General features: G+C 43.5%; 1 protein-coding gene across 4 annotated transcripts in view; it reads right to left on the bottom strand.

Annotated features, from left to right (window-relative positions):
* Positions 1 to 25205, bottom strand: part of LOC128830912 (KAT8 regulatory NSL complex subunit 1-like) — a 120310-nt gene that overhangs the window by 15950 nt on the left and 79155 nt on the right. For 3 of the 4 annotated variants that reach the window (XM_054016820.1, XM_054016817.1, XM_054016819.1), the window contains 5 exons: positions 13290 to 13491; positions 11708 to 11873; positions 5514 to 5675; positions 3378 to 3553; positions 524 to 645 (listed from right to left, as the gene is read on the bottom strand). In XM_054016820.1, coding sequence (XP_053872795.1) covers positions 524 to 645; positions 3378 to 3553; positions 5514 to 5675; positions 11708 to 11873; positions 13290 to 13491 — 828 coding nt within the window. The remainder of the gene's footprint in view (positions 1 to 523; positions 646 to 3377; positions 3554 to 5513; positions 5676 to 11707; positions 11874 to 13289; positions 13492 to 25205) is intronic. The other variant, XM_054016818.1, reaches the window with a different exon arrangement.

Consider the following 25205-nt stretch of genomic DNA (forward strand, 5'->3'; position numbering starts at 1 on the left):
TAGGATGTGCAGAAATTCCATGCAGTACTGCACAGCTCTTCCAACAGTCCTCACTCCTATAGCAGTATCTCTGCTATTTCAATCTCTCTGAAACTAGTAATTATACCCTTGAAGCACTCATACAATTCAAAGCTCTTTGCCTGGTCTGCTAATATCCCTACAACGACATGTGCCAACAACTGAACAAGAGACTAATTTCTCTTGCTAATCTTTTTCCATGTCTGGGAATTTTTCAGCCATCAGCCGGGAAGCATTGACCAAACGCAAACACTACTGCCACATGCTAGTTGGCCAGCGAGCGATGCTGCCATGAAATTCCCTTTGAAGTGGCAAACTGCATCCTTTTTGATTTAAAAAAACCCAACAACCAATAAAGATATACTGTCTTAATTTAAGTTGTTCTTTCTTGACGAAAGAGAGAGCTTTAGTAAAAGAGAAATAGCTTTCCCTTTTCACAGCCAAAATAACACCACCCTACACAGAACACAAAGGGAATTATTAATACTTTCCCATATGCAGATACCTTGGTGTTAGAATCTCTTTGTACTGCAGCTTCTCCACTCGAGTGGCTGCTGCCATCGACATTGGGATCACAATGTTATTGATGTCGTAGGAACATTCCACTTTTCTTTTCTTTGAGGATACCTGAAACCACACGCAGAGTGGAAAGGAAATAAAACCCAGACAGAGCATTAGTGTCAACACAAAAGAACATTTAAATCATACCATGGAAAAAGCAACTTCCCCAGAACAAGAGTTACATGTTATCTAGTATTCAGAGTAATGGTGTAATCAGGATTCCTGAGTTTTTTCTCCAGTTCTTCCACCAACCTGCTGTGATTTACTGGTCACATCAAGCAAATCCTATGGCTCAATTTATTCTTCTCTAAAGTGGGCATATTTACCTATCTTAGTTGATGTTGCCAATCCTAATATTTGTAAAGTGTTTTAAGATCATATAGCATAAAGTATTATTACTCAATTATTCTCAGCAAGTCTCCTCCCCCCAACTGGAATTTGAGCTTGAGCCCTGGGAAACAAAGATTTCCCTCTACTTGTAAATCAGGGTTTTGGAAGTCTCCATACTCAGAGTGGAACAAAAGGCCTCTCAGTTCTAGGTGAAGAGCTCAAACCCAGACTGTGGGTATATCTACGGTGCAAAAAAACCCCAACAGCCTCAAGTCTCAGAGCCCAGGTCAACTGAGTCGGACTTGTGGGGCTCATGCTACACGGCTAAATGTAGTAGTGTAGATGTTCCCAACTGGGCTGGTGCTCAGACTCGAAGCTCTCCCCTTTCACTAGGTTTCAAAGTCTGAGCTCCAGCCTGACTGGGAACACCTACACTGCTATTTTTAGCCCTGAAGTGCAAGCCCGAGTCAGTTGATTTGAACTCTAAGACTTACTACCGCAGGGGTGGTTTTTTGTTTTTGCAATGTAGGCACACTAAGTCAATAGCAGCCAAAAGTTAGGTGCTCGGGATGTCACAGTGATGAGCACAGTGTAAAAAAACTTGAAACACAGATGGGGAGACTTGTCCATAACATCCTTTAGAATTTGGTCCAGGAAGCTTCTGAAGAGATTGTTCCACTCCAGAGCAGGCAAGGCTAACAGCCCCAACTTCCAACTCTACCCCTAGACAACTGCAGCTGGGCATTCCCAATGGAGTCACCTATAGAAGGTGGCGCCAGAAAGATGGTCAGCTTCTGGTAATGGGGCTCCAAGCAAGTGAGCTGACAATGTCAGTAGACTCTGTGAGGGAGTCCTCAAAGAATCGTCTACAAATATTTTGTATATAGCAGTGAAACATGAGATGGATCTGGAGCAGACAACGCAGGGTGGAGATGGGCCAGCCCTGCTGAAGCTTTCAGCTTTGGGATTGCTCCATCTGCTTCTATCAGTCAAGCCTGAAACAGCTCCCCATTGGTCAAAAATAGAGTGTGGGGAGGGAGGGGGAGAAGAGAGAGCAATACATGTAATAATTGCTACTTCAAAGTCTCCCTCCAACCCAGCAGTCTCCCCATATCCACAGAGGCCTGGATAGGAGCCAGTCAATGCTTATCCTATATGGGCTTATACAAATGACTACTGTGAGATGTAGCATTCCCCCCTCCCTGCCTCTCCAAAACAGTAAGCAAATATTAAAAACAATTTCCTGTTGATATTTTTGCTTTGTTCAGAGAAGTCCAGAACAATTCCCTTCTCTCTCACATAATTTATAATTAAAACAAAGTTGAGTCACAGAGCTCACACAAGGATTTTTTTATGCACGGGACTTGCAGAATCATAGAAATGTAGGGCTGGAAGGGACCTCAAAAAGTCATCAAGTCCAGCCCGCTGCACTGTGGCAGGAACAACTAAACCTAGACCATCTCTGACTGGTGTTCGGTCAACCTTTTATTAAAAACCTTCAATTGTGGGGATTCCACAATGTCCCTTAGAAGCCTATTCCAGACCCTTATAGTTAGAAAGTTTCTCCTCCTATCTAACCTAAATCTCCCTTGTTGTAGATTATACCCATGATTTGTCGTACTTTTAGTGGGTATGGAGAACAACTGATCCAAGTCCTCTTTATAGCAGCTTTTAACATATGTCAGGACTGTTACCAGGTCCCGCCTTAGTTTTCTTTTCTCAAGACTAAACGTGCCCAATTTTTTTAACCTTTCCTCATAGGTCAGGTTTTCTAAACCTTTTATCATTTTTTGTTGCTCTCCTCTGGTCTCTCTCCAATTTGTCCATATATTTCCTAAAGTGTGGTGCCCAGAATTGGACACAGTACTCCAGCTGAGGCCTCACCAGTGCTGAATAAAGCAGGACAATTACCTCCTGTATCTTACATACAAAACTCCTGTTAATACACCCCAGAATCATATTTGCTTTTTTCCCCACAGCTGCAGCATCACATTGTTGACTCACATTCAATTTTTGATCCACTATAATGCCCAGATACTTTTCAGCAGTATTACCACCTAGCCAGTTATTCCCCATGTTGTAGTTGTGCATTAAATTTTTCCTTCCTAAGTGAAGTTCTTTGCACTTGTCTTTATTTATGGTGTATGCTTAGTAACAAATTTATAGACCACATATGCTGGCCCTGGTGATAGCAGAGCAAGCACCCTGGCCACTTTGGATCCTGACTAAGATAACTGAAGCAAGTAGTTGCTACTGTCTGTTTAATATCAAGATCTTTTTAATAAAGGCATTTCCAGACTGTCCCTGCAGCCTACTGGCAGGCAAGGACTCCCCCCTCCCATAGCTTTGGCATAGGGTGTCCACTATGAGTCTAGCATCTGTTGGCAATGTCCAGCAATACAGATGTTCCCCAGCTGCATTAAAAACTGCTCCCTTTTTTAGGTTTGACAGATTATGTTCTGACTCACCGTTGTTGAATTAGCAGTGGAAGGGGACTGGCTGGAAGATGGGGCTGGAGGAGTTTCTAGATACAAAGATGGTAGGTGGTGCATCAAAGGACTATGTTTATGTGTCTGAGAACCAGAAACGAGCAAGCTGTGATTGTCTGTTCCTTTAAGCTGCCTCTCCACCTTAAACAATGAACCTGTTAATAAAGCACATGAACAGAGAACCCAAGTAAAGCCAGAGTAATTTGTTCATAAGTCATTGCTGCTCCTATCTGTAAGTCCACCAGAACCCAGCTGGGGAATGCAGTCTGTATTGTGGAAGGAATGCTAAAAATCAAAGAAATGGGGAAAAATCTACAAGTCAGAAACCCCAAGTGAAACCATCAGCACTGCACAGAATTGAACAGATCACCTGTGAAATTCATCTTTGCTGGGTGTTTGCAGTGAATATAACTATCAAAAACAGTAGACTCCCCTCCAGTATGTCCAAAAAGTGGCCACCAAGAATTTTCCTCATATGTTGAACTGATCACATTAGCCCCATCTTTGAATTACTCCCTTTTGTGTATCATATTAATTTAAAAAACACTATCGACCACTACAATTAAGCCCTATAACACTACTCTGAGGAGGGGAAGTGATATATAAAGATCTTTTCACCCACCACTAAAATGCAGCAGCTGATCAAATTATCTCAACCATAGTACACAGTTTTAGGACAGGAAGTGAAGAATGCCACCATAGTCAACTGAAACAGCACAGAAAGGCTGATGTGTCCTCTCAAACATGAATCAAAGGAAGTGAATTATTATCAGAGAAAACACTGAATATGCACTGCTGGCAGCAGTAGCATTTGCTACATAAGAGAAAAGCTCTCTTTCACACCACTGGAGAGAAGCCAAGATTAATCCCTGAGCAGAAGGGACCTAAAACAGAATACTACAGCAGCTATTCTAAAGCACATAGTAAAGCCATGGAAACTGACACAGGATGCAAGACTGATGAAGTTTATATTTAAGTGTAATAGTTTGCCTTCTTTAATAGGTTCCTTACACCTAGAAAGGAGAGTTATTTCAGTGCTAACAGCCTGACCATTCTCTACTCAATGCCTCTTGAACCAACTATTGGATGGATGACATCTACAGTCTTTGCAAGTAACCTCCTCTCTCAAAGAGAAACAAACAGACTGAAAACAATGGGTAGGGTAATTAACTATTGTTAAGCCAATGTGTATAGTGCTTTCCTTTTCATACAGCTGAAGGCACAAAGCTGAATGCACATGGGATGTGCACCAAATGCCAACCCCCACACTGCCTGGATCTGTATTTTCAGCATAAAGTTCTTTTCTTAAAATGTTCTATGGTTTGTTCATGATAATTCGGATCAACAACTGCAAAACAAATAAGTACGTCAGAGTCAGCAGCTGTGGGCTCCATTATAAGAACTCTATGGACATGTCTGCCTTGCAGGCTGCACACTACGCATGTTATTTTCTGCAAGTACGGGGTATAAGAAAATATATTCTTTAAAAAAAAAATTAGAACACCCACCGTGGTACATTAAACAAGACAGGATGCTATAACTGCAGTTTAATTCTTTCTAACATGGAATTAGTTTTTAGTGTTGGGTGTTTCTGTCAGCTTTCCTAAGAGCTTAACTTCTATGGATAGTTTTAATATCATGCACTTTAATGGGCTAAAAGAAACAGGAACCTAGAAAAACAGAAAAGAGTACAAGAGAAGACAGTGAAGAGCAACAGTGGCAGCTCTGAACACAACTGAAACAGAAATATTTGGCAGGAATTTGCCAGGCACTCTTGGCAGGTGGATACACACGTGCTTTGTTTCAACACACACAAGGATCAAAAATATTTCTCTTCTTTGATTTGCTTGTTAGTTCATTCCCAATCATGCTGTCTGGGTTTCTGCAGTAGCCATTTATTTGGTCATCTAACCAAAAGCCGGCTTTCCATTGAGGTGGTGAGAACTTCTGCACTTTGCAAGATGCCAAAGCCAATCACCACCTTAAATTTATGTACGGAGTTTATTGCTACTTTCTACAGAAATGACAGGAACTGTAGGCTACAATTTAGGGTTGCACTTTGGTCACCTGTTAAAACCTACATGTAAATTTACACCCCATCTCAGCTGAACTTACTGGATGCAGAGAGAGGTGATAGGCCTAGCTTTGGGAAAACGTTGGTTAGATCTTGTGGCTTCTTTCCAAAATGGGACATCTTCAGAGCCTTGAGCTTATGGCTCAATCTATGCTGCCTGTCATCTCTTAGTAAGGTTTCAAAGTGCAAGTGAAGAGGCTTGTCTGAAAATAAAAACAACAGGTTATTCTAATATACACGAATCCTCTCTCCCCACATACAAACACCAGTGTTGTACAGACATAATTTGTAATTAGCACCTGCCAGTACTGTTAAATTCTGTACATAGGAAAGTCACACATGTAGCTAAGCAGTTACAAATCATACCCCTTTTTTTAATCTTACGCCCTTTGTCACAGATGATGTGATACAGAAAGTTCAGCATGAGTGGCCCCAAAATAAAAGCCTTCCTTCAACAAAGCAGCTGGTCAGGACAATCATGGAATTTGGCATCTTGCCTCAGTCCATTACCTCTCCCACTATGCTGGCCTAAGCCATTTCCAACTACACTATCATTCTTGACACTGGCCTGTCATTGCCTGAAAAGCTTTAGCAAAGGCTTCTCATATTTCATCTCCTATTGTCTCTCTGTTCTTACTGTAAAAAGCAAGTATGACGAGGTACAACAGAAATTAACATCAAACACGTCTGAAATAGATGCTTTCACCCTTGCACATTGGGGAAAAGTATACCCTTCCAGTTGCTTATCCTGCCTTTAAGCCCTGTGACAAATATCTTGTCCTTGCAATTGCCAAAGCCTCTTGCAAAGCAAGAACAATTACTTACTCTACAGTAACTGTGGTTCTTCGAGATGTGCACCAGAAGTGGAATACATGTGGAGAACACGTGTGCCTCATATGAGATAGATTCTTTTGGCGTTTGCTGGGGTCACACCTGTGCCCTAGATACCCTCTCACTCTCCGCAGCCAAGGGCATAAAGGAATGAGAGCGGTCACAATCACCCTTCAGTTGCTTCCTAAATCAGAATCTAGGTGATACAAGACTCCACAGTAGTGGTGAAGAAAGGCAGGGAAGGTTGTGGAATACGTGTGAACAATGCATCTCGAAGAACCGCAGTTATGGTTAACGAAGTAACCATTCTTTTGTGATTGTCCATGTGTATTCATCTGGTAACGTGATCGTCTGTCCAGGAGGTGGGTGCTCAGAGTCTGCTGAAACAGTGAGTAAGACAGCTCTGCTAAAGTGGGTGTCTGATCTGGAGCTCTCCAACAAGCAGTGCTGGAGTTCAGTTCACACCTTCACCCAGCTGGGTGGTCTACAAATCTGAGATTGGAATGCCCCTTAGAAGAGAAACTGCAGAGGATGCTTGAGCTCTGGTGGAATGGGCCATAATCTGTGAAAGTGGGTTCAAGCGAGCTATTGCGCAGGATGCCCTGATATAGTCAGAAAGCCACAAAGATAATCTTTCAATGATGCTGATGCTTCATCCTGTCAGAAAAGGCCAGGAACAATCTCTGAGAACTCCTGAATGATCTTGTCCTAGTTACAGTAGAAAAGAATTCTGAGCACATATAAGGAAGGCTACGATTTTGTCACAGATGTCGTGGAAGTCATGGAATCTGTGACTTCCAAGGACATCTGTGACTTCAGCCCCACTGGCTGGGAGCTGCAGGGTCCCACCACCTCCTGCAGCAGCAGGGAGCTGAGAGATACCCCCGTTGCCTGAAGCAGCTGGCCCGCAAACTCCCTGCCGCCGCGGGCATCGGGGTACCCCACAGCTCCCTGCCACCACAGCCAGGGGGGCCCCTGCAGCCCCTGGCCACCACGGGGAGGCAGGGGGACCCCCCACAGCTCCCCTCCATCATGGGGAGTCTGGGGGACCCTGGTGCTCTGAGCCCCCAGTGGTGGTGCGGACCCCAGAGCTCCCAGCTGCAGCTGTCCAGTCCCTTCCCATTTTATCATGGATATTTTTAGTAGAAGTCAGGGACAGGTCACAGGCTTCCGTGAGTTTTTCTTTATTGCCTGTGACCCGTCCGTGACTCTTACTAAAAATATCCATGACAAAATCTTAGCCTTACATATAAGGTATGAAGTTTGGCTTCCCCTTGACTACTACAAGTCTTGGAAAAAAATTGGCAGGTGGATCACTTGATTCAGGTGAAGGACCGAGACAGCCTTGGGCAAGAACTTTGGATGTCACCTTGTCCTTATCGCATAATGTTTATGCCATGGCGGCCTGGATTTCCCTTATTCTCTGGGCTGCGATTCTAACCATCAAGGTGGTTTTCACAGACAAGTGATGTAAAGAAAAGGTTGCTAGATGTTCAAAGGGGGAACCCCCATTAACCATGCTCCATGCAAAGCTAGTCGAGATCAGTGTAAATTTGGCAAACCGTCATATAGGTCCAGGAGGTCACGTGTCTTAAGAGCATGAGATATGCCGACTGATGTTGCCAGGTAAGCCTGGCATTGATTGAGGTTCAGCATGGGGAGGAATCTGTCCTGTGGCAAGTAGGATTTTACCACTGATGGGGCATTATTTGACTCCATGAAGTATGTTTTGAATGAGGTAGGAATGGGAGTTCTCCCTTTTGACTCGAGACCTAAGGGGGCAAAGAGTTGCAGTGTTACTTGAATGGAATTGCTCACTTGTTGAGGAGATCATCTTCTGGTAACCAGGTGTCAAGGTCTCTGTAGATTTGCACTCCTTGTATCCTTAGATAGGCTGCCATAACTGTGAGGCACTGGGTCAATACTCTGGGAGCTGCGGAGAGGCCAAAGGAAAGCACCCTGTATTGATAATGCAACTTTCCCACAAAGAACGTGAGGGATTTCCTGAGGGTCCGGTTGAATAGCTGTATGGAAATAGACATCCTTTAAACAGAGCCAAAAGCCAGTCCTGAGGATCTAGGGTAGGAACTAAGGAAACTAGGGTTAACATCCTGAACTTGATGTGACAGATAAATGTATTGAGTTGTTGGAGATCTAGGATTGAGCACCAACCTCCATTCTTCACTGGGATTAGGAAACAAAGTGAATAAATCTCTGCCCTGGAATTCTACAGGCTCTCCTTCCATTGCTCAGAGCTATAGAAAAATTTATTCCGTTTAACAGTATCTCATGAGGGGGTCTCTGAAGAGGGACAGGGAAATGGGGCAGGGAGAGACTGAAACTGTATAGCATACTCTCATGTCCACAATTTCTAGGATCTACTGGGTTCTAGGTTGCAGGCCTCCCAAAAGCAAAACAAATGGTTCCCAATAGGGTGGGGGATGGATGGGACAAATAGAATACAAATCCTGTGGTTCTATGTGGCTCTGTAATTGAGTTTACAAAGCCCACTCTAAACAGATGGGAGAGGAGAGTCTTCCATGCTTACAGGCAACCAGGCTGACCACACCCCAGCACAGCTGCTGGAACTGCCAATCATGGAGGCATACCCACAGCTGAGACCAATAAGGAAAACAAGCCTAGGTATAAAGGGAGGAACAGCGAGAGATGGGGAGGCAGAAAGGCCTGGGACAGCTGACAGGAGGTTGATGCAGAGTGTATGGCAGGGGAGTAAGGAGCAGAGCATCTCCATCTCTGGAACTTCTGTCTTTTCCTTGGGGGCTTTGTTTATCTCAGCTGGTGTGGGGACTTAGACATCTGTTCTTGGTGCTTCGGTGCCAAAACATCGGTATAGTGAGTGGCATGAGCAGGCTCTTTGAGCTGTACCAAGTTTGTTCAGTGACCTGTCTGGGCCAAGCTGTCAGCAGGACCCAATCCAGACCTTGAACTGCCTCCTGGTTTGGGTCAGCAAGGGAAATCTGTGTCTCCAATCACTCAGAGCAGCGCTCCTTGCTCCCTCTTTCCTCAGAAAATTGTGTTGAGGAGGGTTTAGAGGCTCTCACAGACTCTGTAGTCAACAAGTAGAACTTTCTCGAAGCTCTGGGTGGACCCATGGGTTACTGGCCTGGTCATTTTCTTCACCTCAGGTTTGGAGTATGCCTTCATGGACATCTTCAGGAGAAACACTTTTAGGTGGGATTCCCTTGCTTTTGGTGTCCTCTTTGAAAAAGAGCAACATGTGGTGCATTTTTCTGGAATATGCACTTCAGTGAGGTAGAAGTCTTTTTCAGTGTCTGTCACCGTATGGATAGCTGCCTTACAGATGGACAGGTTTTAAATCCTGGAAATTTGATTCTGCCATGTCCAGGGCACCCTGTGTTGGGAGCACCCGCAAAGTTAAAGACCTTCTTTCTTTTTCTTTTTGGCCAGAGGGCTTAAACTAAACTATATTAAGGAACACTAAACTAAAAACTAGAGCAGCGGTTCTAAAACTGTGGGTCGGGACCACAAAGTGGGTCATGACCCCAGGGCTGGCTTAGACTTGCTGGTGCCCAGGGCTGAAGCCTTTTGGCTTCGGCTTTGACTTCCCACCCCCCACTTGGAGCGGAGGAGCTTCAGCTTCCCCTCCCCACCCTGGGGCAGTGGGGCTCAGGCAAGCTCAGGCTTCTTGTAGTCATGTAGTCATGTTTGTTGCCAGAAGGGGGTCATGGTGCAATGAAGTCTGCGAACCCTTGAACTAGAGCAAAAGAATCGCACAGTGCCCAGAGATGCAGACACTGCCAGGGATTCTGTCTCTGCCTCAGATGGAACTGAAGGATCGTTGTGGCTGCCCTAACCTTTATGCCCTCGGCTACCAGGAGCAACAGGGCATTCAGGACACAGGGGCAGCCCAAACACACACACAATCCAGTCTCAGGCACAAGGGCACCAGAACAGAATATATGTGGACAATCACTTGAAGAATAATTCTACCTAAATTTCCTCCAAAACAGAGTGTCTTGTTTTCCCTTCCGAGCTGTAAGAGTCCCCTCTTCCCAGTTTTATGTTCCCAGGCATCAGTCCTTATATAACCACTTGTGTGGTGAAACCTACTCAAGTCTCCCTTCCAAGAGCCCAGTCCTGACCTAACTTTGAATACACCCAGTTTCCAGATGTTCACTGTCCCAAAAGTTAAATTTTAACAATAGTAAATATACTAGAGAAAGTCTAATAGGGTACGTGAAATCAAACAATTCCCGAGTCACCAGCAGAATTTAGCTGACTGTCACTGGCTGGCACCAAACCAATCACATACCAAATAATGAGAATTCAGAGGTGAGGCCTCATCTAGGATAACCCTCAGGGGGAATCTTTTCATCAACACTGGAAAAATAGATTTTCTCTTCAAATACATTTTGGGGAGAGTGCTGCCTAAAAACCAGCATTGAAATGAGTTTTAGGGCTAGTCTACACTGGCAGTGCTTTAACATGGCTTATGTAGTCACGGCAGAGCGCTGGGAAAGAGCTCTCCCAGGGCTCTAAAAAACCCACCTCCATGAGAGGCATAGCTACTAGAGGTGGGAGCACAGCTCCCAGAGCTGGTGCACTGTTTACACTGGCGCTTTCAGCACTAAAACTTGCTGCGCTCAGGGGGGTGTTTTTTCACACCCTTGAGCAAGAAAGTTGTAGTGCTGTAAACTGCCAATGTAGACAAGCCCTTAGTCATTTTTGAGTAGGTTTCCTGTTAATAATCCCTCCTACCATTTGTTTCCTTCCACATTGTTCTCTTTTGTGCATGTATGCTAATTAGTTTAGTGTTACTCTAAAGGGAGTGAGACTGTCCCCTGCTGGTTTGCTGTTGCAGCCCATGGAGACAGGGGCTCTTTATGAGGGTTAGACTTTTAGAACTTACTTATTTTTTAAATACAAAAATAGCAGCAGACTTTACTAACAAACACAAGAAAAAAAAGATTAGGTTAAGATTTGGTCTGGCTTTCCAAGTTCCCCTTTTAAAGATCCTATTCCTTCCCTGGAAAGAATCTGGGAGTTTTTCCATGGAAAATGAAGCAGTAACAAAAACATTTTTCTTTCCAGGAGGGACACTCAAGAGAGGGCTGCAGTGGCACTGTCAAGAGCTCATCTATTTAAACATTAAACAGAGTAAAAATAGCAGTACCCTTCTATTCAGAGCATGGTACGCTGGGACCTGTAGTCTCCATGGGCTGTATCTCTGTATTAAAAATAAGGGGAATTAGGGTCACACTGCAGAACTTCGTGGGTAGCCTCCGAGGATTCCTTGCATATATACTACCCTAAAATTCAGTTTAGTGTATTTTAAACATTCTTGCCTGTAAGTGGAAGGAGGAGCAGGACACCTGCAGAATAAGGTCCTTTATTTTATACTAAGAACATGTAATCTACTCACCAGGAGAGAACGACAGTATGGGATGGAAGCCAGAATCCAGCAGTGCTATACGCTCTTCTAAGGACATAGTGTCTGGGTCTATGGCCTGAATAGAGGTTTTACAACCACACAGGATACAAGTGCTGGGCCATTCACAGCTACACTTCATGGTGAGAGGTTTCTGCGGCTAGTGGAAGGGAAAATAAAAAGATCAGCCATCTAAAAAGGGAAAAATCACCAGTGTTTTCTTCAATTTAAGAAGGGATGCGGATATTCAGATCCAGTGTTTCCAGGGTCTGATGTCTACAAACTATGTTTCATGTCCTAACCAAAAAAAAACAAAACAAAACACCCAACACTTTCAAAAAGGAAATATTTAGATAAGTTTTGAAAGATAGACATAACAATGGTCTTGTGGAATGGATCATCTCCAGTGAACCAACAAAAGAGTAAACCAAACACAGACACACAGGTCCCAGTGCCCACTCAGCAGCAGTAACAGCATGTATGCAGGGCACAGCAAGGAATACAATCACCTCTTTGCTCCGGGATTCCACCTCTAATCCTTTGAAAAAATCATTTTCGCTAGTATAAGACTGGAATTCTCCTTGTGGCTGAACATAAAACTGAATTACTATGGTATCTGGTAATTATACCTATATAATACTATAATACTAACAATACTAACATATGGTGCTATTTTAAAGGGACAATTCAAAGTTAACCTTTTTTGACATTTCTGAGTATAGCTTGTTTCTTGTATCATATAATTTTCTTCCATTGACAGTATTTGATGTACTTGATGCCCTCTTCCTCTAATAATATGTTGTATTCTGTAAGCTCAGTCAATCAAAAGGGGGAGCATTAACAACTTTTTGCCCATAGCTGTCTTTCTTATTGCGCTGGTAACCAAGATTGAGCCATGTTGGCTTTGTGCTAACAAATGCCAAGGACAAAGACTAGAAGGAAAATAAATTTAATTTTCATGCTTCAAGATTATTCCAAGAAACAGAAATTAACATGTTACATACAGAGAAAGAGGCAATAAGACCATCAATGTGAGAAAACTGGATATTTTCAAGAAATATCTTATACTGAGCTGGAAACATCAAAATAAAGAATAAGACGTTTGTAATGTAAACACTCTAAGCTGAAGGTAAGTGGTGGGAAATAGAAATTACGTTAGTGCAGAAACTAAAACCATAGTTAGGCTGTCACCGCTCACAAAGGCATGGTCTGAGCACGACTGGGATTCAGGTACTCTGGCTCTAATCTCAGCTCTTGACAGTTTCCCTGTGACCTTGGACAAATCAATTTCTATGCCTTGGTTTCTCCATTTGTAAAATCATAGAATCATAGAAGATTGGGGTTGGAAGAGACCTCAAGAGGTCATCTAGTCCAACCCTCTGCTCAAAGCAGGACCAACACCAACTAAAATCAACAAAATGAGAGTATCTACTCTCAGAGGTACGTTTATAATGCAGTTGGAGATCCTGGGAGTGAAGGGGGTACTCCATTGTGTTTATATTTAATAAAAAAAAAAAGCAGGCTAGATTGTATTTTAGCAGACATGTGGCTAAACTCACTGAAAGTTTGCACCTACCTTCTTGCTAAGGAGAGAGACAGCGTTAGCTCGGACCAGCTTGCGTTTCTTGTATCTGCAAATGGGGCGGATTCTAGCTGCAACACAGCTGTTGTCTGGTACAGAGGGTACAGCAGCCAGGCTATCCAGTCGTTTCTGTTTGAGAATTTCTTCAGCTTCCAAACTGGCCAGAGAAATGTTGTTGGAGCGGCTTGTGTGCAAACTGCAACCAAATAAATAAATAAATAAGACAGTGAACCTCACTCAGAACAAGAGAGGCAAAAGTTAATACTGCACTGTGATGGCTGTGCTGACTGATCACTTCCAGGTATTTTCTTAGGCAGCTAATGATTTTTATTAGTTTGGGTTTTTACTGCAGCTGTGCTCCGTGTTAACTTAGGTTCTAATAATTCTTTAGGGGAAAAACATGCCCGTCTGCTTATACATCTAGTTGAAAATAAATACTGAAGGTCATAAAATCATAGAAATGTAAGGCTGGAAGGGACCTCGAGAAATCATCAAGTCCAGCCCCCTGCGCTGTGACAGGACCAAGTAAATCTAGACCATCCCTGACAAGCCTATGTTCAACTTGTTTTTAAATGCTTCCAGTGATGGGGACTCCATGACCTCCCATGGAAGCCTATTCCAGAGCTTAACTACCCTTATAGTTAGGAAGTTTTTCCTGATAGCTAACCTAAATCTACCTTGCTGCAGATTAAAGCCCATTACTTCTTGCCCTACCTGCAGTGGACATGGAGAACAACTGATCACCGTCCACTTTGTAAGAATCCTTAATATATTGGAAGACTTATCAGGTTGCCCCTCAGTCTTCTTTTCTCAAAACTAAACATGCCCAGTTTTTCCAACCCTTCCTCATAGGTCAGGTTTTCTAAACCTTTTATCATTTTTGTTGCTCTGCACTCTTTCCAATTTGTCCACACCCTTTGTAACCGTAGTGCCCAAAATTGGACACAATACTCCAGCTGGGGCCTCACCAGTGCCAAGTGTAGCAGAATAATTAGAATCATAGAACTGGAAGGGACCTCAAGAGGTCAGCTAGTCCAGTCCTCTGCACTCAAGGCAGGATTAAATATTATCTAGAACATCCCTGACAGGTGTTTGTCCAACCTGCTCTTAAAAATCCCCAATGATGGAGATTCCACAACCTCCCTAAGCAATTTATTCCAGTGCTTAACCACCCTGACAGTTAGGAGGTTTTTCTTGATGTCCAACCTAAACCGCCCTTGCTGCAATTTAATCCCATTGCTTCTTGTCCTAGCCTCAGAGGTTAAGAAGATGTTTTCTCCCTCCTCCTTGTAACAACCTTTTATGTACTTGAAAACTTATGTCCCTTTTCAGTCTTCTCATCTCCAGACTAAACAAACCCAATTTTTTCAGTCTTTTCTCACAGGTCATGTTTTCTAGACCGTTAACCATTTTTGTTGCTTTTCTTTGGACTTTCTCCAATTTGGCCACATCTTTCCTGAAATGTGATGCCCAGGACTGGACACAGTACTCCAGTTGAGGCCTAATCAGCGTGGAGTAGAGCGGAAGAATTACTTCTTGTGTCTTGGTTACAATACTCCTGCTAAATACATCCCAGAATGATGTTTGCTTTTTTTGCAAGTGTTATACTGTTGACTCATATTTAGCTTGTGATCCGCAATTACCTCCCATGTCTTACATACACCCTGCCTGTCCGTGCTCTGGCACTTGTTCAAGTTTTCCATAGGAATCACCTTGAAAAGTGTGATCCCACATCACTCTGAGGGCACACTTTGAGGAGGGGATATCAGGGACCATGTGTCTTGAACTCTGAGCCACAGGTTCTCTTAGGAGCCAGTAGATTCCAGCCTGCCAACCAGTGACCTTAATAGTTATATTTGTATCAACTGCTAAAATTAGCAATTTTCATGTCTAAGGCAGTTGAGGTTTCTATTATTAATGGCATGCATCTCCCCCTTTAACAGAGTGGGCTTTTACAGTCAGTGGTTCCATTTGTTCTCAGATAATAAATCTAAAGACAGGAGTTAGTGAGGGGCTGTTTTATCTCTATTTCTTTTGTAAATAGAAGACCAGAGAAAAATGGGAAGAATTTTCCTTTTCTGTTCTCCCTAGGAACTGTACAGCTGTGTTTCTACATGTATCTAGCAACCTGGTACTTTAAAGTGCCCTCTCCCCCGAAAAGTGACTCTGTAAAAATGGCATCATCTTACTTAAAAGGCCTGCTCCCTCTTTGCTCACTTGGACGAACATGAGCTTTTTATCAGTACTTACTTCTGTTAGCCCTGTAGGACCCATGTAGATATGGAAGCTAGATTCTTTTCTGGCTTGCATATTATCAGAAGAATTGTTAAAAGCACCATGTCTAGAATCTTTTACTATTGATGTGTGATACAGAAAGAATCCAGTTAAATTTTTAGACTTCATGTTGAGATCACAGGACTGGCTGTTAGAAACAACATCACTGAGACATAAACATGGATCCCCATTATGCTATTTTTACAGAGTAATTTTTTCAGAACTGCACTATACATGTTTTCAACAAATAAAAGCTGCAACTTTACAAATGAAAACTTGATCTTTCTAGGCCTACATCCAGTCATTTTAGCTTTCACAATTATCAGACACATACTAATTATATTTGCCAGACAGCAGGATGCACTTAAAGCCTTTACTTTGCTCAACTGCTTTATTTAATTGTCCTGTACATTCCAGGAAGTTGGGCAACCTCCCTTTCACTCCAACGGTTAAATAGTAATTTGACTGCGAGAAAAGGTTCCATGGAGTATTAGAAATCTAATACTAATGCTCCATCAATATAAGACAGAACTAAGTCGACTACAAACAGGCCAACATCTGCTCATCCACTATTCATCATGACTATACAGCAGTCTTTCTCCTGACATAGCCCTGTGTCAGCTGTTGCTGGTTTATGCACCCCTACCATGCTACATAGCTGTGTGTGTACCCATACATTCTGGGAACATCTGAGCAGCCATCCCATGCTGGCTGAGGGAGTGGATTGTGGGTTTTTTCCCCCTTCATGCAATGCACTTTGGAATGTCTTCCCATATCCGGGAGAGAGGAGAATTGACTGCCTAGGTTATGCAAACAGTCCGATCTACACTACAGAACGCCATTCATCTACAGATGTTACAGACTGACTCACTATCAAAGCCAGAACACAATACAGCCACTAATTTAGGAACTACATGTTAACGATGTTATGTGAAGGGACTGTATTTAAATGAACTCTTATAAGGGCTGGTCACAAACTCAAACTCCACTGTGACAACAGGATCCAAGTCCTTCTGTGACCTGATGATTCTTTCACTTTGTTCCGCTTTAAACTTTGTCCCCACTCACAGCTCTGCTGTGCTGCAACAGATCTTTTTGTCTGTTGGACTGGACCCCCTCCAGAGCATGACAACTGTTGCTCAGCCAGGAAGATAGATTGTTGAATGGGAGATTCACCTTACTTTCTGAAGGTAAGCATGCTGCCTCACAACTCTTCCATGTCCCCACCAACCCAGGGAGAGGGAAAGAAAAGAACATCACAAAGTGAACCTAAATCTGCACTGTAGCAATGCATAGCGCTACTAAGCTAATTTTCCTTGTCAAAGAAATTGCTTACTCACGATTACCCTTTTACTTCCCTGCCCTGCTTTAAACATATACAACAAGATAACTTATAAAGGTCATTCTTATTAGTAGCACAGTATTCCACATCAACTGAACAGACTGTGTTAAGACAATACCATTTTATCTTGCAACTTCACAACGAACGGTCTATTGCCATAAAAGCAATCTTACATTCTTGCTGTAACTTTTGAAGTTGGGAATCCAAACGGATTTTCTTAGGAAATGAGCCAGGGATAAACATAGAAGAGAAATGATGATTGATGTATATTTAGCTGATCAGATAATACTGCCAGTTATCAGTGGCACTTGTGAACCTCAATTCACATAACTCCTTTAAACGTATGGTCAACTGTTCCAACTCTTGCACACTTATTAATGTCTCCAGCTCAGCAACAGCTGAGATTTTGGCCCTGAATATCCTTTTTAGATGACATTTTATCATGGGATCTCAACACACTTCAGCTAAAAACACACCTTAGAGGATTCACATTACTCCTATTTTACAGAGGAAGCAAAATACGTTAAATAACTGGATTAGAGTCAAGGCAAGGGAGACCAGGCTGTTTTGGAAAAGCGAAATGAATTCTTTGCGTCGGTCTTTACTGCAGAGGATGTGAGGGAGATTTCCATTCTTTTTCGGTGACAAATCTAAAGAACTGTCCCAGACTGAGGGGCCAATAGAGCAGGTTTTGGAACAAATTGATACATTAAACAGTAATGAATCACCAGGACCAGGTGGTATTCACTGAAGAGTTAACTGTGGCATGTAACCTACTGCTTAAATCAGCCTTGTACCAGGTGACTGGAGGATAGCTAATGTGACACCAATTTTTAATAAAAGGCTCTAGAGGTGATCCTGGCAGTTACAGGTGGATAAGCTTAACATCAGTCCCAAGCAAACTGGTGGCAACAATAGTAAAGAATAGAATTATCAGAGACAGATGAACACGATATGTTGGGGAAGAATCAACATGCTTTTTATAAAGGGATATCATTCCTCGCTAATTATTACAATTCTTTGAGAGTATCTACAAACATGTGGCCAAAGTGATCCAGTGGATCACTTTCAGAAACCCTTTGACAAGGTCCCTCACCAAAGGTTGTTACTCAGAGTAAGGAGTCATGGGATATGTCCTCTCATGGATCAGTAACTAGTTAAACAGAAAACAAAGAGTAGGAATAAATGGTCAGTTTTCACAATGAAGAGTGTTAAATATCAGGGTCCCCAAGGATCTGTTGGGACCAGTTCTTTTCAACATGTTCATAAATTATCTGGAAAAAGGGGCAAACACTGGAGGTGACGAAGTCTGCAGATGATGGAGAATTACTCAGGATAGTTAAGACCAAAGCAGACCATGAAGAATTACAAAGGGATCTCACAAAACTAGTGGCAGGAAAATGGCAGATGAAATTCAAGGCTGATAAAAACAAAGTAATGCACATACAAAAACATAATCCCAAATATGCATACAAAGTGATGAGGTCTAAATTAGCTATTACCACTTAAGAAAGATCTTGTGGACAGTTCTCTGAAAACATCTGCTCAATGTGCAGCGGCAGTCAAAAAAGCTAACCATGTTAGGAACCATTAGGAAAGGGATAGATAAGATGACAGAAAATATCATAATGCCACTATATAAATCCAAGAAACACACACACCTTGAATACTGCATGAAGTTCTGGTCACCCCATCTCAAAAAAGATATATTAGAATTGGAAAAAGTACAGAGAAGGGTAAACAAAAATGATTAGAGTATGGAGGAGATTAAAATAATTTGGATTGTTCAGCTTGGAAAAGACGACTGAGGGGGATATGACAGAGGTCTATCAAATCATGAATGGTGTGGAAAAAGCGTTAATTACTTCTTCACAACACACACAAGTCAGGGGTCACCTGATGAAATTAACAGGTTGGAAGTATTTCTTCACACAAGGCATAATCAACCTGTGGAACTCATTGCCCGAGAATGCTGTGAAGGCCAAAAGCATAAACTGGGTTAAAAAAAGAATTTGGGCTGGTCTACACTGGCAACGTTCAAGCGCTGCTGCCAGGGCCGGCAAGTCCGGGGCTTTGGCGGCAATTCGGTGGCGGGTCCCTCGGTCCCTCTCGGAGGGAAGGACCAGCCGCTGAACTGCCGCCGAAGAATGAAGCAGCGTGGTAGAGCAGCCGCTCCCCCTCCCCCCCCCCCCCCACACCGCTTGGGGTGGCAAAATAGCTGGAGCCGTCCCTGGTTGCTGCGGCAGCACTAACGTGGCTTGTGTAGTCATGGCAGAGCGCTGGGGGAGCGCTGGGGGAGAGCTCTCCCAGTGCTCTCAAAAAACCACCTCCACGAGGGGCGCGACCCCCAGCGCTGGTGCACAGTCTGCACGGGCACTTTACAGTGAGCAAGTTGCAGCGCTATAAAGTGCCAGTGTAGACAAGCCCTTAGATCAGTTCATGGAGGGTATGTCCATCAATGGGTATTAGCCAAGATGGTTATGGATGCATCCTCATGCGCTGGGTGTCCTTAAACCTCTGACTGCAAGAAGCTCGGACTGGATGACGGGATAGATCACCCAATAAATTGCCCTGTTCTGTTCACTCCCTCTGAAGCATCTGGCATCGGCCCCTGCTGGAAGACGGGATACTGGGCTAGATGGCCCATTGGTCTGACCCAGTATGGCCATTTTTATGTTCATATATGAGGAATCCTGAGACTCTCATTACCCTTTTGACCACTGGATCACGCTTTCTTCCTCAGAACACTAACTGCATTTGAATACATATGACTGCTTGGAAAATCCACACTTTAAATCTTTACATATATAAAACATTAAAAACAAGTACAAACATTCCCTGAAAAAAAAGCACAGGCATAAAAGTCTAACAAAGTCATTACAATATTAACAGTTTTTTTATCTGTAGTTGTTTGGGGGTGGTAAAAGGTAAGCTAGCACTCAGATGAGTGATTACACGAGAAAACCCAGGCAATTCCCCTCTCTTTTCCATAAACACATAACTGCATTTTTCAGTGACTAAACTATTTATCCAAAAATCACCCGTCTCTATATGTAGTGCATAAAGCATAGCCTTTTCACCTTCAACTCACCAGTTTGTTAGAGTTTACATTTCAAAGAGAAGGATTTAGATACTGTTAGCCCAGATTCTAGTTCATATTTTGTTGCCTTAGACAATGCAAGGTCAACTGTCTCAGAAAGACTGAGTAAATGTGGAGACTCAATTTCCTTTCAGTACTATGCATGTGCTTTCCTGCAAGACATAGGGAAGGTTATTAGCAGGTCACTGGGGAAAGTTCACAGAGCAGTTAGAATGTGCTTATTGACCCAAAACTACAGTAACTCCTCACTTAAAGTCATACGGGTTAATGTTATGTTGCTGATCAATTAGGGAACATGCTAAAGTTGTGCAATGCTCCCTTCTAACGTTGTTTGGCAGCCGCCTGCTTTGTCCACTGCTTGCAGGAAGAGCAGCCCGTTGCAGCTAGCTGGTGGGGGCTTGGAACCAGGGTGGACCGGCAGCCCCTCTATCAGCTCCCCGCTCCCCTAAGTTCCCTGCCCAGCAGGCTAGCAATTGCAGCTGTCCCTCCCCCACTGCCATGTGCTGCTCCTGCCCTCTGCCTTGGAGCCCAAGACTCCTGCTTGTTGTGTGTGTGGGGGGGGGGGAAGGAGGGAAGAGAGGGGGCTAATGTCAGGGTGTCCCCGCCCCCTGCTCCTGCACCCCACTTACACCATTTTCCATAGAGCAGGGGAGACACATGACAGGGCTCAGGACAGAGGGAGCTTCCTGGCAGCAGCAACTGCGGTCTCAGCAAGCTGATCTAATTAACAAGGCAGTGTACTTAAAGGGGAATGCACATATGTCCCTCCATTCCTGCTGCCTTGTAAAGTGAGAGAGTTAACCCTTGAGGGCTCAGCCAATTGCTAGTTCATCATTTAGCAGTAAGGGAAATATCCCACCTTCTGACTCCTCCACCTCAACCAAGCTTCACAATCATCATCACTGTGTACCAGTATTAAATTGTTTGTTTAAAACTTATACATTGTGTGTGTGTGGTGGTGGGGGGAATTTCCCTGGAACCTAACCCCCTCATTTACATTAATTCTTATGGGGAAATTGGATTCGCTTAACATCGTTTCACTTAAAGTCTCATTTTTTCAGAGCGGGGGGGGGGGGGGGGGGAGAGAGAGAGAGAGAGAGACAGACAGACACTATAGCCCAGCAGTTAGGGTACTTAACTGGTATGTTTGAATTTCCACTCTGGAGAAGTGATCAGAGCTGAAAACTCTCCCCTCCTAACCAATAGACTATTTTGGGGTGGGTTGCTCTCAATCTCGCCTCCTGAAGTTGTTTCACTTTGTATAAATACTTAAATACTCACTGGGCAAGAAAGAGAAAATGACTCTACAGCCTAGTGATTAAGGCAGGCAGCTGGGGGGTATGAGACATGGATTCAAATCTTCTGTCTTTCTGATACAAAATGGAACAGCTTCAACAAGAGAGACAGAGAAAAATAGTCAATAGCAGGGGTCTCAAACACGCGGCCCGCGGGGTGATTTTCTGCAGCCCGCGAGCCCCTCGCACCCCCCCCCGCCCTTCCCCAGTGTTTACCAGAGCGGCAGGACGAGCACCGGGAGCAGGGCATGCTCCCTGCCTGCCTGCCCCGCATTCCTCTTGACCCCAACCCACTGCCCTGAGCCCCATGCTGCACCCTGACCCCTGCCTTGAGCCCCCTGCCGCACCCTGCACCCCAACCCACTGCCCTGAGCCCCCTACCATACCCCACAATCCTCTTGCACCCCAACTCCCTGCCCTGAGCCCCAACCACACCCTGCACTCCTCTTGCACCCTCTGGGGGCAGGGAGGGGGCAGAGCTGGGGTGGGGATTTTGGGGAAGGGGTTGGAGTGGGGGCGGGGCCGAGGGCGGCAGGGGGATGGTGTCAATAATGCGGCCCTCGGACCAATGTACTAGTCCTCATGTGGCCCTCATGATCATTTGAGTTTGAGACCCCTGGTCTATAGCCTGGTGGTTAGGGGTCTCATATGGCAGGGGTGACACCTGAATTCAAGTCTCTGCTTCAATTAATATTTTTAGTATATACACAAAGTGGAACAGAGCTTCAACAGGAGAGATTGAGAGCAACCCACCCCAGAATAGCCTGTAGGTGATGTTGGTTACCTGGAAGGGGAGAGATTTGAGTTCAAGTCCCTGCTCCAGAATGGGAATTCAAACCTGGTTCTTCCACATCCCAAGAAAGTGCCCTAACCACAGGGCTAAAGGTTACACAAGGGGGATGAATGCACATACAGTTTTCTGAAGCTGACCAGAATGAAATGTTCCTTATGACCTGTAACAGACTTTTCCAATTTGTTGACAAATTCTGAACATTTTTTGACCCTAACCAAATTTTTTTTCCTGATTTTTTTGGTTTGCTGGCTGAACCATACAATAAATTCACCCAGCTCTAACGATCTGTACCGCCGATACTTAATTCCAGTGCATATGAAATGCTAGTAATGTAAATTCTATAGAAATGAAGCTGAAATGGGACACTTGAAAAATGTATGAGGAAAAATAGCTTTTATATATATTCACATACATACAATGTAAACATAAAAGAGATGGAAGGAGAGAGAAGAAAAAAGAAAATATATTGTGCCCACACTTATAATGAACAAAATACTGAGGCGTTTTAAAATGTTTAATTTAAATTGCTATGTACATTATATTCGGAGTTGTTTTTGGTGGTGCCTATCACCACTTTATGAAAGCGCTGCACATGCAAAATTAAGTGAATTCCAAATAACAAAAATTATTATATATCTGCATTGTTTTAGGAAATGAATACCTGGAGAAGGATAAATCTGTCTTAGCTAGTTTTGTAGGTTAACATTTAAAAAACCTGTTCACTTTTGGAGCTATAAATTCAGACAGTCTTTTTTCAACTCATAGTTAAACATTTCTAATAAAATCCGTAAGTAAGTGGCTCTGCCTCAGAGGTGCCCTCTTCAATTCTAGGTTTGTGCATATACATCACTGCCTTTATATATGGATGGAGTCACGCTTTCCCTATTGGCTGGGCGAAGAAGTTATATGCTCTACTGCTAGCAGCACATCGAGATTTTCCTTTAGCTCAAGTTGCAGAGGTCTATTTTGTGTCCATAACCATACCACCCTGGGTTGGGATCTCATGATCTCACTAGCTAAGAAGGAAGAGCTTTTTTAGTACTTATAGAATCAAAGAATATCAGGGTTGGAAGGGACCTCAGGTGGTCATCTAGTCCAACCCCCTGTTCAAAGCAGGACCAATCCCCAATTAAATCATCCCAGCCAGGGCTTTGTCAAGCCGGACCTTAAAAACCTCTAAGGAAGGAGATTCCATCACCTCCCTAGGTAACCCATTCCAGTGCTTCACTGCCCTCCTAGTGAAAAGTTTTTCCTAATATCCAGCCTAAACCTCCCCAACTGCAACTTGAGACCATTACGCCTTGTTCTGTCATCAGGTACCACTGAGAACAGTCTAGATCCATCCTCTTTGGAACCCCCTTTCAAGTAGTTGAAAGCAGCTATCAAATCCCCCCTCATTCTCTTCTGCAGACTAAACAATCCCAGTTCCCTCAGCCTCTCCTCATAACTCATGTGCCCCAGCCCCCTGATCATTTTTGTTGCCCTCCGCTGGACTCTTTCCAATTTTTCCACATCCTTCTTGTAATGTGGGGCTCAAAACTGGACACAGTACTCCAGATGAGGCCTCACCAATGTCGAATAGAGGGGAACGATCACGTCTCTCAATCTGCTGGCAATGCCTCTACTTATACAGCCCAAAATGCCATTAGCCTTCTTGGCAACAAGGGCACACTGTTGACTCATATCCAGCTTCTCGTCCACTGTAACCTCTAGGTCCTTTTCTGCAGAACTGCTTCCGAGCCATTCGGTCCCTAGTCTGTAACAGTGAATGGGATTCTTCCGCCCTAAGTGCAGGACTCTGCACTTGTCCTAGTTGAACCTCATCAAGTTTATTTTGGCCCAATCCTCTAATTTGTCTAGGTCCCTCTTATATCCTATCCCTACCCTCCAGCGTATCTACCACTCCTCCCAGTTTAGTGTCATCTGCAAACTTGCTGAGAATGCAGTCCACGCCATCCTCCAGATCATTAATGAAAATATTGAACAAAACCGGCCCCAGGACCGACCCCTGGGGCACTCCACTTGAAACCAGCTGCCAGCTAGACATGGAGCCATTGATCACTACCCGTTGAGCCCGACGATCTAGCCAGCTTTCTATCCACCTTACAGTCCATTCATCCAGCCCATACTTTAACTTGCTGGCAAGAATACTGTGGGAGACCGTATCAAAAGCTTTGCTAAAGTCAAGGAATAATACATCCACTGCTTTCCCCTCATCCACAGACCCAGTTATCTCCTCATAGAAGGCAATTAGGTTAGTCAGGCATGAACGTGGGTTATAATCTACTTCTAGGGAACTTGGAACCAACCAACCACACACAGCTTTCCCCTAAAATGCATCACTACCCACTCCGGCTCTTGATCTTTCCTTCTTTTGGTACTAAGCATTTCTAGCTACTTAAATTCCTAGTACAGTTTCTTTGCTTTATCAAAGTTAATGTGTCCATTAAATGTATAGGCAGCAATATAAATCATGCCTCCCCTCTCACTTTATTAGTTCTTTTTCCTTCCCCTTGCAGGAAAAGATGAATACAAAAGTTAATATTGCTGTTGGGAACAAGTGGGCTGAAGAAACATTTAAAATGCAAGTAATTTTTGATTAAGTAGCATATAACCATTTTAAACCTGAACTTTAAGTTCTCAGAAAAATAACCTCATACCTAGTTTAAATACACCAATTTGCAAAAAAATTGGATACTTCAATTGAAAGTTAGCACGTTAAGAAGGGAAGTCTAGACTTAACCTTACAGTCATGACTGACATGTACAGAGTAAACATTCAGATTTGTATATATGAGCAATATAAATGCATATCACCAACAGATGAGATATCTGCAAAATTATCCACCTTACCTGGTTTATTTTGAAAGTGTTTTGAATTTTACTTCGTGGTTACATTATTATTGTAGCCATCTTGGTCCCAGGACATGAGACACACAAGATGGGTGAGAACATCTTTTAGTGACTCCCAACTTCTGTTGGTGACCGAGACAAACTTTTGAGCTCCACAGAGCTCTTCTTCAGGACCTGTGGAGCTTGAAAGCTTGTCTCTGTTAGCAACAGAAGTTGGTCCCCTAAAAGATATTACCTCACACACCGAGTCTCTT

This window comes from Malaclemys terrapin, chromosome 2, assembly GCF_027887155.1.
Source record: "Malaclemys terrapin pileata isolate rMalTer1 chromosome 2, rMalTer1.hap1, whole genome shotgun sequence".
Taxonomy (NCBI): domain Eukaryota; kingdom Metazoa; phylum Chordata; order Testudines; family Emydidae; genus Malaclemys; species Malaclemys terrapin.